This window comes from Gymnodraco acuticeps, unplaced genomic scaffold, assembly GCF_902827175.1.
Source record: "Gymnodraco acuticeps unplaced genomic scaffold, fGymAcu1.1, whole genome shotgun sequence".
Classification (NCBI taxonomy): Eukaryota; Metazoa; Chordata; class Actinopteri; order Perciformes; family Bathydraconidae; genus Gymnodraco; species Gymnodraco acuticeps.
In genome coordinates this window covers 184,040-197,277 of record NW_022990463.1, presented here as the reverse complement: position 1 = coordinate 197,277, position 13,238 = coordinate 184,040, and the positions used below count along the sequence as shown (strand labels likewise).

At 44.3% G+C, this 13,238-nt stretch overlaps 1 protein-coding gene across 1 annotated transcript; it reads left to right on the top strand.

Annotated features, from left to right (window-relative positions):
* The first annotated feature begins 2,625 nt into the window (after nucleotides 1–2,625).
* LOC117552594 lies at nucleotides 2,626–4,361 on the top strand. Its single transcript, XM_034226184.1, has 3 exons — nucleotides 2,626–2,848; nucleotides 2,947–3,191; nucleotides 3,386–4,361. Exons 1-3 carry the CDS (start codon nucleotides 2,626–2,628, stop codon nucleotides 4,259–4,261), a joined length of 1,344 nt encoding a protein of 447 aa, XP_034082075.1. The 3' UTR covers nucleotides 4,262–4,361.
* The last annotated feature ends 8,877 nt before the right edge of the window (nucleotides 4,362–13,238 follow it).

The window sequence follows — 13,238 nt, the reverse complement described above, 5'->3', positions numbered from 1 at the left end:
TTGAAAGAGGTACAGAAAGCGAGGGAGGACGTTCATTTTGATACAGTTTACCCTCCCAGCAATAGTTAAATGTAAATTATTCCACCTTTCCAAATCATATTTGAGCTTGTCAATTAGTGGTGGGAAGTTATCTTTGTAAAGGTCTGAGAGTTTTCCACTTATATTCACGCCTAAATACTTAAAATTACTCCTTGACATCTTGAAGGTGAAGAGTCTATCGGGGATCTGAAGGGCCAGGTCATTTACGGGGAAACACTCACTCTTGGAAAAGTTTAGCTTGTACCCTGAGAAGGTTCCGAATCGGGTTAACAGATCTATTATCTGAGGAATGGTAGATATAGGGTTAGAAATGAACAATAGTAAATCGTCAGCGTATAACGAGAGTATGTGTTCAGAGCCATATCTGGTAATTCCTTGTGTAAAGCTGGCCGATTTAAGCGCAATTGATAGGGGTTCGATTGCCATAGCGAATAGTAACGGGCTTAGCGGGCAACCCTGGCGAGTACCTCTACCTAGTGTAAAATATTGATAACTTATCCCGTTAGTACTCACTGAAGCCTTGGGTGAAGAGTATAACAATGCTATCCATGACACAAATTTGGATCCAAGGCAGAACCTCTTAAGGACCTCAAATAGAAATCCCCACTCCACCCTGTCGAACGCTTTCTCTGCATCCAATGAGACCACCACCTCTGGTGTCTCCTTGGATGCAGGAGAGAGGAGGATGTTGAGAAGGCGACGGAATGTTGGAGAAGGAGTATCGGCCTTTCATAAACCCAGTTTGGTCTAATGATATGATGTTTGGCGTGACTGATTCAAGACGTATGGCTAGTATTTTAGCCAGGATCTTATAGTCCGCATTCAGAAGGGAGATGGGGCGATAGGAGCTACATTCAGAATTATCCTTGCCTGGTTTTAATAATACATTTACTACCGCCTCAGTCAGAGTTTGTGGCAACGTTCCTCGGTCCAGAGAGTCTTCAAACATTCTCAAAAGAAGGGGGGTCAATTTATCAATAAATTGTTTATAAAACTCAATTGGATAACCGTCTGGGCCCGGGGACTTGCCACTCTGGATCAACCTGATCGAATCAGCTATTTCACTAGGCTTTAGAGGTTGATCCAACTCACCCTCCTGAGCCGGTGTTATGGACGGAAATTCCAGATCATCCAAGAATTTAGTTCTGTCCGCATTTTCAACAGGGGCTTGTGAGGCATATAGTCCAGAGTAAAAGGTTTTAAAGGTGTCGTTGATAACAGATGGGATTGTTGTGAGTTCACGAGTAGGGGTCCGTATTTGTTTAATTTGTTGGGAAACTGACTGGCTCTTAATTTGGTGTGCTAGGAGGCGACCCGCCTTCTCCCCATGTTCATACTGAAATCCACGCGATCTTAAGAGCAATTTCTCAGTCTCTTGCGTTGAAAGTAAATTGTAGTCCATCTGAAGATTTTGCCTTTCTTTATCTAGTTCAGGCAGTGGCGAGCCGTCAGGGCCCTCTAGGCCCTCTGTGAGGGCCTAAGATATTCTAAAAAATAATATTTAAAAACATTTTTAAAAAATATTATTTTTTTTAAATATATATTTTTTAAATATTATTTGTGTTATATTTTTACCGAAAAAACTTGATTTAATTGTATTTAAAATAAAATTTCCAAAGAAATAAATCCTTCGAATCTTCCTGTTCAGTTTCTGTTTGAATGTGAAGGGTTACATGAAAAAAGCTCGTCTGGCCCTCTATGCGATTCACAGAGGGCCCGCTATAGTAAAACAACGAGAGAGTAATGTCAAGTGACAGTACAATTGACCAATCATATCTTCCCTCTAAATGGGAGGGCTTTATTATCGCGGACTTTATGACAAGTTCCGCCCGCTGCGCTGCCAAGTTTATGCATGTGATATATCAACGGGTCAAGCTAGGCGGAATTAGCATACGTTCATTCACGATGGCTCACGTTAGTGATAGTGATGACATCGTTGCGAAACTACTAACCGAGTCTTTTTCAAGAATGAGTTACACGGATAAATTGGAGTTAATTACCAAAGGGCGACCAACACCACAGCTTAATTTGGTTCAAAAAACCAAACGGTTCGAGAGGCATTTTAATATCGGCAATTACGCCAGATACAACTGGATGACCGGATCAACCAGGGAACAAAAGCTGTACTGCTGGGATTGCTTGCTTTTTGGTGCGGACAGTGGGTCATGGGCCAGAGATGGATATTCTGATTTAGGAAGTTTATCCAAATCAGCACATCGCCATCAGAATGCTTCAGGTCACCTCAGAGCTACTATTCGGCTTAAAACATTTGGGGACACCAGGATAGAGCTCCAGCTGGATGAGCAACAACGCCGGGGTGTCATCCTTCATAATGAAAAGGTGAAGAGGAACCGAGGAATTTTGAAACGCCTGATAAATTGTGTGGTGTACTTGGGCAAGCAGGAGTTGCCGTTCCGAGGTCACGATGAGAGTGTAACTTCATCAAACAAGGGGAATTACATAGAGTTGCTGGATTTAGTGGCAGAATATGACAGCGACCTGCACACACACCTCGCCACATCAACAGTATTTACCGGCACATCTTCAAGGATTCAGAATGACCTGATCAGCGCTGTCGCTAGTGTAATGACGGATAGCATGAAAGAGGAGCTGAGGAAGGCACCTTTTGTTGCGGTCATGTTGGATGAAACGACAGACATTAGCAACGTGGCGCAGATGTCATATGTGCTTCGATATGTCACTGACGATGGGATAAAAGAGCGTTTCTTCAAGTACGAAGATGTGACAGAGGACAAACGAGCAGAGGCCATAGCTACACGGCTGCTGGAGTTCCTGAGGGAGAGTGGCTGTATTGACAAAGTGGTCGCGCAGTGCTACGATGGAGCAGCTGTTATGGCCTCTGGATTGAATGGGGTGCAAGCGAAAGTTAAGGAAACAATTCCACAGGCCCTTTTCATTCACTGCTATGCTCAAATCTCGTCTTGTCAAAGGGAGCTTCCAAGATAAGAGAGTGTAAGGTCTTCTTCTCCCACCTCTCTGGCTTGGCCACCTTTTTCAGCCGCTCAGCAAAGCGCACCAAGCTACTGGATGATATTTGCCAGCATAGGCTTCCACGGGCAGCTCCTACTCGCTGGTGCTTTCATTCTCGCTTGGTGTGCACAGTGGCAGAGAAGACCAGGGAATTGAGAGAGGTAAGATAATAATAACAATGAACGTAATGGAAATATTAACAATAATAAAGAAATTATTTAGTGTTGGAAACTACCCACTCATAAAAACATGAAGGTAAAGAACTATGCTAGTATTACATTAAATGGAAAGCTAATCTTAGTGTTTACTGGAGGTCTATAAGTTGTTTTTTCTAAACTAAGCATTACTCTCGTAGGTGTTCGAGCACATCGTAGACCATCACACAGAGTTTGATGACGAAACTGTTCATTGCTCTGATGGATACATCACCCTCCTTACCAGCTTCGATTTCAGCTTTTGGTTGAAAACCTTCCACGCTATCTTCTCCTACTCGGATGTTGTTTTTGAAATACTTCAGAACAAAGGTTTTGATATGCAGTTCTGCCTGGCCAGAGTGGATCAGCTACAGCGACAAATTGAACAGGAGAAGGGGAACTTTGACAGCGTCTACGATGAAACCCAGGCTTTGGTTGGTCCTCCGCGCGGCCGTGGAGCTCAAGGAGACGTTCGTGCACGGTACAGGGAGCTCCACTGCAGCGTAATTGACAGCCTGCTAACCCAGATTTCCAACCGCTTCAGTGACCACAAAAAGCTGGAATTCCTGGCCCTTCTGGACCCGCAACAGTTCGGGCATTACTGTAACTATTTCCCAACTGCTGCCTTGAACAGTTTGATGGAGAGCTATGGCGGATATTTCGACCAGCCTCGACTGCACACGGAACTCGCCGTGATGTACGGCATGTCTGACATTTTGGGGAAAAGCCCAGCCGACATTCATCAGTTTCTCCTCAAAAAAGGACTGAGTGAAAGCATGAAACAGGTGTACACCCTCTCATGCATCATCCTGACAATACCTGTGTCCACTGCCTCTGTGGAGAGGTCCTTCTCTGCGCTGAAGCGCATACAAAGCTACTCGAGGTCCACGACTGGGCAAGTCCGACTGTCAGACTTGGCCTTAATTTCGATCGAGAAGGAATTGCTGATTGCTTTAAAAGCAAAGGATCAGCTGCATGACGACGCCATCAAGTTCTTCATCCAAAAAGACAGGAGGATGGACTTTGTGTTTAGGTGATTTGATCATCAAAGGTAAGTCAAAGTGATTTTCAATGTGGGCCGCCGTGCCGACTTAATTCATTTGTAATTGTTACTTGGCTGTGGGTGTCCTGTCATGATAGGTGTTTATATAAATGGTGTTGTTTTGTGTGGTAGAGGGTCGCTGTCATTGATGCGTTTTGCACCCCGGGCCGCTGTTTTGATATTCCGCTGAAGTATACTATAGGCTGTGACGTAAAAACGTTTTCTTTTCTTTTTTTCGAGGGAAGAGGGGGGTGGGGTCAGAGGGCCTAGGTAGAAAAGTCACGGCTCGCCACTGAGTTCAGGGGATGGACATGTTGAGAGTTGGCTATCTAGTTTAGTTATACTACCTAAAAGTTCTAACTGTTTTTGCTTTTTCGTTTTTCCTTGCAGAGTAAGAGATAATCTCTCCTCGGATCACAGCTTTTAACGTCTCCCACAAAAGAGATAGTGATATCCCATCAGACATATTGGTTATAAGGAAATCATCAATAGCTTTAGAGATTGTTTCACAGAATCGATCATCGTTTAATAGTGTACAATTCAGTCGCCAGGGGGGACGTGTCTTTTGTAACAGTGTGAATGAGAGGTCAAGTAACAATGGGGCGTGGTCAGATATCACTATTGGTGAGTATTCTATGTTTTTTACAGCGGGAAGAAAATAGGTATCGATAAAAAAATAGTCGATTCTCGAAAATGTTTTGTGAACCAAGGAGTAGAAAGAAAACTGTTTCGCTTTGGGGTGGAGAGAACGCCATGGGTCCACACAACCTGTTTGACTCATAAATAATGAGAGGGCTTTAGCCATTTTAGAGGGGGAGTCCCGTTTTGGGCTAGATTTGTCTAAAAGCGGGTCCATTGTACAGTTGAGATCACCGCCCAAAATCAAATGGTGGGAGCTTAGGTCTGGTAATAATGATATCACTTTTCCCATGAATGCTTCATCATCCCAGTTGGGCGCATATAGATTGGTGAGAACAACATTGACATTATTGAGGGAACCAGAAACTATCACAAAGCGGCCTTGAGAATCCGCTATAACCTCAGTCGGGCTGAACTGTATTTTTGTATGCATCACAATAGCTGCGCCTCTTGCTCTACTACTGAAATTGGAATGAAAGGTTTGGCCAACCCATGATGCTTTTAACCTATGGTGGTCCTTAGTGGTCAGATGAGTTTCCTGTAGAAAGGCAATTTCCGTTTTAAGGTGTTTTAAGTGGAAAAAAATTCTGCCTCTTTTAACCGGGGCATTCATGCCCTTAACATTCCAGGAGACAAGTCTTAGACATGCTTCACCATTTCCTGTTAAATTAACCATCATCAAAATATGAGCCTGAAGTACATAAAGAGGTAGTATGCAGCCTATTTAATGGAAAGCAGGAGAAACGAACAACAAAAATACAAAAAACTAAAATAAACATATAGTAGGACATAACACCCAAATTCTCCCCAAAAAAAGAAATGCTCTCAAAAAGGAGAGCCAAACACACATTCCCTTTCCTAAGCTTGTTCCTAAAACGAGAACTAGCAGCAGGACTCCAAAACAATATGTCACTTCCGTATGACATTAACCTATAATCTAACTTACGTTCCTGAGCAGACAGGGCAATTGGTCTGACATGCAGAGTAAACAGTCTAGTTTCGTTTGTAGCCAATACAAAGTTAACCGCACAAACCTGAGATTGTTTCTAGCAAGGCTTGTTTTCCCCGGACCGTGCCCCTTTAACACCGGAAGTGGCCATAGTAAACATCACACAACAACAGAGAAAAGCTAGTGCACATGCTGGATAACAACATCCATCCATACCTCACGGTGGATCCATATCAGGATATCTTAATACAAACAGACTCAGGTTAAACATTTCAACTTCACCGTTTCCTGAGATGTCCGTTTGTGAGTGTTTATTTGCCGTGCATTCAGTCCAGAGAAAGTCCGTGCTCCACAGCCTCCCACTACTCCGGCGGGACAATGCGTTGGATGTAGAAGTCCTGGGCTTTTTGCGGACAGTCAAAGTAGTAGTCGTCATTTCTAAAGGAAACACGAAGACGAGCTGGGTGCAACAGGCGGAATTGTATTCCTTTCTGGTAAAGAGAATTCTTGATGGGGATGAACGCAGCTCGCTTTTTGGCTAGGACGGAGCTGATATCAGGATAAACTCTCAACTCGGTGCCGCCGTAATCCAGCTTGTGTTGTCTGGCCCATCTTAAGACTGCTTCTTTTTTCTGGAAACGGAGGAATTTTACAAAGAAGGCCCGAGGTTTCCTCGTGTTGTTGGAGTCTCCCGGTCTGGGACCCAGGGAGCGGTGGGCTCGTTCTATCTCCGGAGGACTGCTGAGAACACCGGGACCCGTCACCTCCATTATCAAGTCAGACACAAACTTTATCGGGTCCTGACCCCTCTCGCGTCCCTCGGGTATGTTTATTATCCTCAAGTTGGACCGCCTGGACCGGTTTTCGAGGTCATCCACCCGCTCCTGGAGTGTGATGGTTTGGGACTGTAGAGACTGAACAGTGGCTTCCATCAAGGTGAGTTTCTCAAAGTTTTCACCCACCACTACTTCGGTTTTGTCGAGGCGGCTGTTGAACGATGCCACTTGTTGTCCCAGTGAGTTTACCGACCTCTCCAGGGAGTCCGTTGATTCTTTTAACAGTCTAGCCATATCGGATTTGAAACTATCACTTTGTTTACTGAGAAGAGCCTCCAGGTCCCCCTTGGTAACTGGGCAAGCGGCAGCCATGTTAGCTGCTATCTTAGCCGCTGTGGTCGCAGCTCTGGTTGTTTGTGTGGTTGATGTCGATGGCTGTTTCTGTTTCCCCTTAGACATTACGTCATAGTTCCCTTAAATATGAGCGTGGTTTGATTCCGTTACCAGATCGGCTTTGAGTAGTATTTGAAAGGTATAGAAAAGTTTGTCAGGAGCCCTCCACGCACACGTCTGCTCACTCCCTCATCAAACGGAAGTCCAGAAGAACAACCTTCTGGATCCGCACCAGTCTGGTTTCAAGGCAGGTCACTCCACAGAAACTGCTCTCATTGCTGTCACTGAGGAACTGCACACTGCCAAAGCAGCATCCCTCTCCTCTGTCATCATCTTGTTGGACCTGTCTGCTGCATTCAACACGGTGAATCATCAGATCCTCCTTCGCACTCTCCAAAAACTTGGGGTTTCAGGCTCTGCACTTTCCCTCCTCACCTCATACCTCAAAGACTGTACCTACAGGGTAACTTGGAGAGGGTCTGAGTCCGACCCTTGTCAATGAACTACAGGGGTCCCTCAGGGCTCTGTTCTTGGTCCCCTCCTCTTCTCCCTGTACACAAACTTGCTCGAATCAGTCATTAGCCTGCATGGTTTTTCATACCACTGCTAAGCTGACGACACCCAATTAATTCTGTCCTTTCCCCGCTCAGAGACCCAGGTCGTCGCACGCATCTCTGCTTGTCTAGCTGACATCTCTCAATGGATGTCTGCTCATCACCTCAAGCTCAACCTTGACAAGACTGAGCTGCTCTTCCTTCCGGGAAAAGATTGTCCCACTCTTGACCTGACTATCAACATCGGCACCTCTGTTGTTTCCCCGACTCAGACTGCAAGGAATCTGGGTGTGATCCTAGATAACAACCTGTCCTTCACTGCAAACATCATTGCTACAACCCGTTGCTGCAGATACACGCTTTACAACATCAGGAAGATACGTCCCCAGCTGACACAGAAAGCGACGCAGGTTCTGGTCCAGGCTCTCGTCATCTCACGCCTAGACTACTGCAACTCCCTCCTGGCTGGTCTACCTGCATGTGCCATCCGACCTCTGCAGCTCACCCAGAATGCAGCGGCTCGTTTGGTCTTCAACCTTCCTAAATGTTCACACACCACTCCGCTCCTCCGCTCCCTTCACTGGCTTCCGGTAACTGCTAGAATCCACTTCAAGACACTGGTACTTGCTTACCATGCTGCGAATGGATCTGGCCCTTCGTACATCCAGGACATGGTTAAACTGTATACCCCAGCGCGTGCACTACGCTCTGCATCAGCCAAACGACTCGCTGCACCCTCGCTGCGAGGGGGACCCAAGTTCCCATCAGCAAAAACACATGGGTTTGCTATCCTGGCTCCAAAATGGTGGAATGAGCTCCCCATTGACATCAGGACAGCAGAAAGCTTACAGACCTTCCGGCGCAGACTGAAAACTCATCTCTTTCGACTCCACCTCGAGCGATAGAATTATTAACAAAGCACTTATATACTAATAAAGGACTGGCTTATCTATAGCCAGTTGAGTAGCACTTGAAATGTTTGGCTCTATGAAACCTGATGTACTTATATGATTCTGTTTTCTTCAAGGTTGTGTCTTCCTGGTCGAATGTACTTATTGTAAGTCGTGTAAATGCAATGTAATGTTCTTTTGAAGTTTGTGAAAATGATGTGAAATACAGTTGATCAGAATAAGAGGTGTAGCCGATCATTTTTGTATTTTCTTTGTCAGCCAGTCAGTGACCAGGCTAGAATCTTTAGCTGCAAAAACGTAAGGAATTTAGCTAATCATTTAGCTTTTCATCTTTTTTTAGTGTTTTAGTTTTTTTGGGTCAAGAACGTCAGTCAGATTGGGTGACGATTAGAAAAGGGGTCGCAAGGTAATTTTAGTTTGTCAATCACAAGGCTCGACATTAACGACTGCCCGATGGCCCGGGGCCATCTAGTATTTAGCTCGGGCAATGAAGCCTCACCTGCTGGTTGCCCGATCGGGCAATCTATTATGCCAGTATCATGCAGCTCGCGGATCCATTAATGAGTGACCCGACAGTAAAACTAAACATATCTATAACTAGTTTAGGTAGTTTGAGAGGTCATTAAAATAGCTACGTGTGATATTCTAACCTGAAGTGTGTGGTTTGTCCGCTCACCGCTGCATGTGATTATGCAGAGCTGCGTGTCGAGTCTCGACTCGTCAGCAGCAGCTGATCTCTCTCTCCCGTCAGATTAGGAGAGACAGCAAGCGCATTTCGTGGCATCTGCAGGCAGTGGCAAGTCCTTCCGGCATATGCCACAGAGGCCGCTACTCTGTGGTAGCTGTGGCAAGTCCTTCCGGCATATGCCACAGATGCCACAACTTGCCGAGGCATCTGCCGCTGCTCAACGGGAGTTGCCACAAGATGCCAGAGTAAGAGAAGGTTTACGGTAGCTGCTACTCGCCTTCCGTGGCAAATGCTGCTATTTAAACCCGTATTTATCGTGTAAAATGTCGCTGTTTTGGCATGACTTTATCGAACTGATCTGTACACAGGACTGATGATCTGTACACAGGACTGATGGTCCGATCTCTATTTTTTTAAACATTATAATTTCTATTCAATTTTACTTGGAGCATGGTTTGCTAAAATAAACAAACGTGCTATATTTATGATGAAATATTGGCGAGTGAGGGTTGCAACGCCCTTGGCAATTTTCGCTTCTTGAGGGGAGTTTCCACTGCTTGCTACGATAAACCAGGTGTATGACTAGTAAAGACAAATAATTAACAAATACATATCTGTATTGACACAGCAACGTGTACACTGGTGTTATTAGACTTGGCTACAGACTTAGGGCAGCTGTAACTGATTGCAGTTGCCACTGCTAGTGAGATGCTAAGGTTTACTTTATAAATTAGGCAAAGGACTTATATTGCCCCATGCCTTCAGCAGCAGCAGGCCATTCACTTTGATTTGATCCAGTTATGAAATGTCATCATTTCGACAATAAAGAAATGCTACATAAACGTTATCTTGCACGTTTTATCGAACCATCTCCGTTTCTAACTTTCAATATATTTAAAAAGAGATCTCTCTCTCATCTGCGTGCGGGGGTGGGGCCTCACAGATATGCTGCTGCGCTGTGCACACAGTTCTGCCGGAAATGAATATTAGGATACATTTTGTGAGGAAACTTTTCCACCAATAATTCCAATAAGTATTCCAAAATGTATTCACTTCAGGTTTACGAAAGTAACTGTATTCGGATTAGTTGTTTTTCAAATGTAACGTGAGCTGAATACAGTTAGGCTACTTGGTTTTTGTATTCTGATTACGTAACGCCGTTACGTGTATTCAGTTACAACCCAACCCTGTACACAGATCACCAGTCCTGTGTACAGATCAGTTCGATAAAGTCATGCCAAAACAGCGACATTTTACACGATAAATACGGGTTTAAATAGCAGCATTTGCCACGGAAGGCGAGTGGCAGCTACCGTAAACGTTCTCTTACTCTGGCATCTTGTGGCAACTCCCGTTGAGCAGCGGCAGATGCCTCTGCAAGTTGTGGCATCTGTGGCATATGCCGGAAGTACTTGCCACAGCTACCACAGAGTAGCGGCCTCTGTGGCATATGCCGGAAGTACTTGCCACAGCTACCACAGAGTAGCGGCCTCTGTGGCATATGCCGGAAGTACTTGCCACAGCTACCACAGAGTAGCGGCCTCTGTGGCATATGCCGGAAGTACTTGCCACAGCTACCACAGAGTAGTGGCCTCTGTGGCATATGCCGGAAGGACTTGCCACTGCCTGCAGATGCCACGAAATGAGCCAGGCCCTACTGCAGATTAGACTTCACTCGCGTTTATGTCCATATCGATCAGATCCAGCTATTTCTAGCTAATGATATAACTACCTGCTTATTAAAATACACCTAAACAATAAGCGTCGCTATGCAACCGGGTGAGGCCGCAAAGTATAGCGCAGCATTATGCATTTGTTAACATGCCCACCGGAACCCCGAGGCATTACCAACAGATCAACGCACAATCAACCCATACAGGACATCTATTTCTCCACATTAAGTGTTAGACATTAGAATTGACTATTCTTGTCTGTCACATACTCTTCTTGTCTGTCACATAAGTGGCGCAACTGAAGCGGTATTGCACTAAAGGGAAATTATTTTTGACCGAAGAGATTTAGATTTGCAGGCTAACGGGAACTCTGACGTCGCCATTTTGTGTGCTTCGCGGATGCGCTCGGCTCCTCTCGACTGCTGCTCGGGTCTGCTCGGTCAGCTTCCGGATGAGGAGGCATTCGTTCGACCAACTTACAGTAGATAACATTACAAACATTTTTAACAGGGGCCATACTAGTGTAAATAACGTTTGTTTTGGCAGTTATAACTGAATGTAATCTTTTCTACTTTTTTACATCTGGGAAGGCATTTGCCTTCATCAGATGGAAAGTGTCGAATGAATGAGTGAGAGCAAGATGATTGACATTCATGAATGAAAATAGAAGATCAATTTATATTCCTATAGTACTACTGACTTGTGAGGATAACTTGTAATTAGAACTGAAAACAGATACATTTATTAAACTGTATTATGGAACTTCTGTTTTTTTATTATCATTCATGCCACTTTTATTGCCAGATAGAGGGTTCCGATCATAAAACACAGAGACCATACAGCCATACCATATTGAATTGAAAAATACAAATCAGAATTCTTCAATGTTGACATGACAATGATAAATTAGTCTGGATATTGAGAAACAATAGAAAAACATGTCTTAAAACAACTCTCTTCCCTTCTACTCTAGGAGAGGCAACAGATCAGACTAATATTCATATGTTTAAAAGAATAAGTATTTTAAACTTACATGGTGGACCAGAGTCTATGGTGTGATGATTAAGTGACAAAAAAGTATCAAATTATATGTATTCTGCATAATTGGGGGGGCGACGGTACGAATTTAAATTTGGGACACTGCTGGTTATATCCGGGACAATACAAAGTAGAATTTGGGACAGTTGTGGGACACTGAGGAAAAAAGTTAATTTCGAGCCCTGGCAGTGGCGTAGCCACCATAGGGCCAGGGTGGGCCCAGGCCCACCCAGTTTACTCATTGTCCCACCCTGAGAAAGCTTCGGTGTCATTTAATTTTTTTAATTTGTTATTATTATAACAAAATGTATTCACCCATTGAGAATATCCAAGAATTCAAAGTGAAATTCAAGTGAACAAATATCGAGTTTAATTAATGTTGTATGTGCTTTGTCCTCTGAACCAAACTCATTTACGGTAAAAACTGATTGTTGGTTCCGGCGCGCCATAATAACGTGAGAGAGGCAGAGAGCTGCCTGCAAAAATAAATGATGGCTCAAAGTTCACTAATGAACATTGTTTGTTTTTTTTAAAAGCCAGACTCCAAGAAGAGCCCCCACTGCCCTTATATAGCAGCGATCTATACGATCATTTTCTGATAATGATGAAATAGCCCCGCCTCCCTCTCCCCACGTCTCCCTCTCCCCACGTCTCCCTCTCCCCACCTCTCCTGCTGCTGGGCTGTCAGAAGAAAAAAAAATGTTAACGGAAACTCTGCCGCACGGTTCCCTCGTCCCTTGGAAGAGGCGGAGAGGTGGGTGTTTTTCATCTGCTGGTGGACAGTCCGGAGAGATATAGGCTACACAGGGTTGGGTTGTACAGAATAGGCCTACATGTAACGCCGTTACATAATCACATTACAGTTACTTTCGTAAACCTGAAGTGAATACATTTTGGAATACTTATTGGAATTATTGGTGGAAAAGTTTCCTCACAAAATGTAATCTTCATTACCGGCAGAACTGTGTGCACACTGCACGGCGCTGCAGCATGTCTGTGAGCGAGAGAGAGATGCAGCGTGTCTGTGAGGCCCCGCCCCCGCACGCAGAGAGAGAGAGAGATCTCTTTTAAAATATATTGAAGGTTAGAAACGGAGATGGTTAGATAAAATGTGCAAGATAACGTTTATGTAGCATTTCTTTATTGTCGAAATGATGACATTTATAACGGGATAAAATCAAAGTGAATGGCCTGCTGCTGCTGAATGCATGGGGAAAGTGACTGGAAAAAGTTTGAAAAGTTATTGCATCATTTCAGATAATAATAACAAATAATAATGATGATTCATTCTATTTAGGGGCGCCTTTCAAAGCACCCAAGGACACCTTACAATTCACAACATATTCTAAGG

Excerpts from the sequence above, each read along its gene's own strand:
- LOC117552594 (XM_034226184.1), top strand. The coding sequence starts at position 2,626 with ATGACGGATAGCATGAAAGAGGAGCTGAGGAAGGCACCTTTTGTTGCG. Across the intron at positions 2,849-2,946 it reads GTTCCTGAGGGAGAGTGGCT|GCCCTTTTCATTCACTGCTA; the intron begins GTATTGACAAAG and ends ACAATTCCACAG. Across the intron at positions 3,192-3,385 it reads AGACCAGGGAATTGAGAGAG|GTGTTCGAGCACATCGTAGA; the intron begins GTAAGATAATAA and ends TTACTCTCGTAG.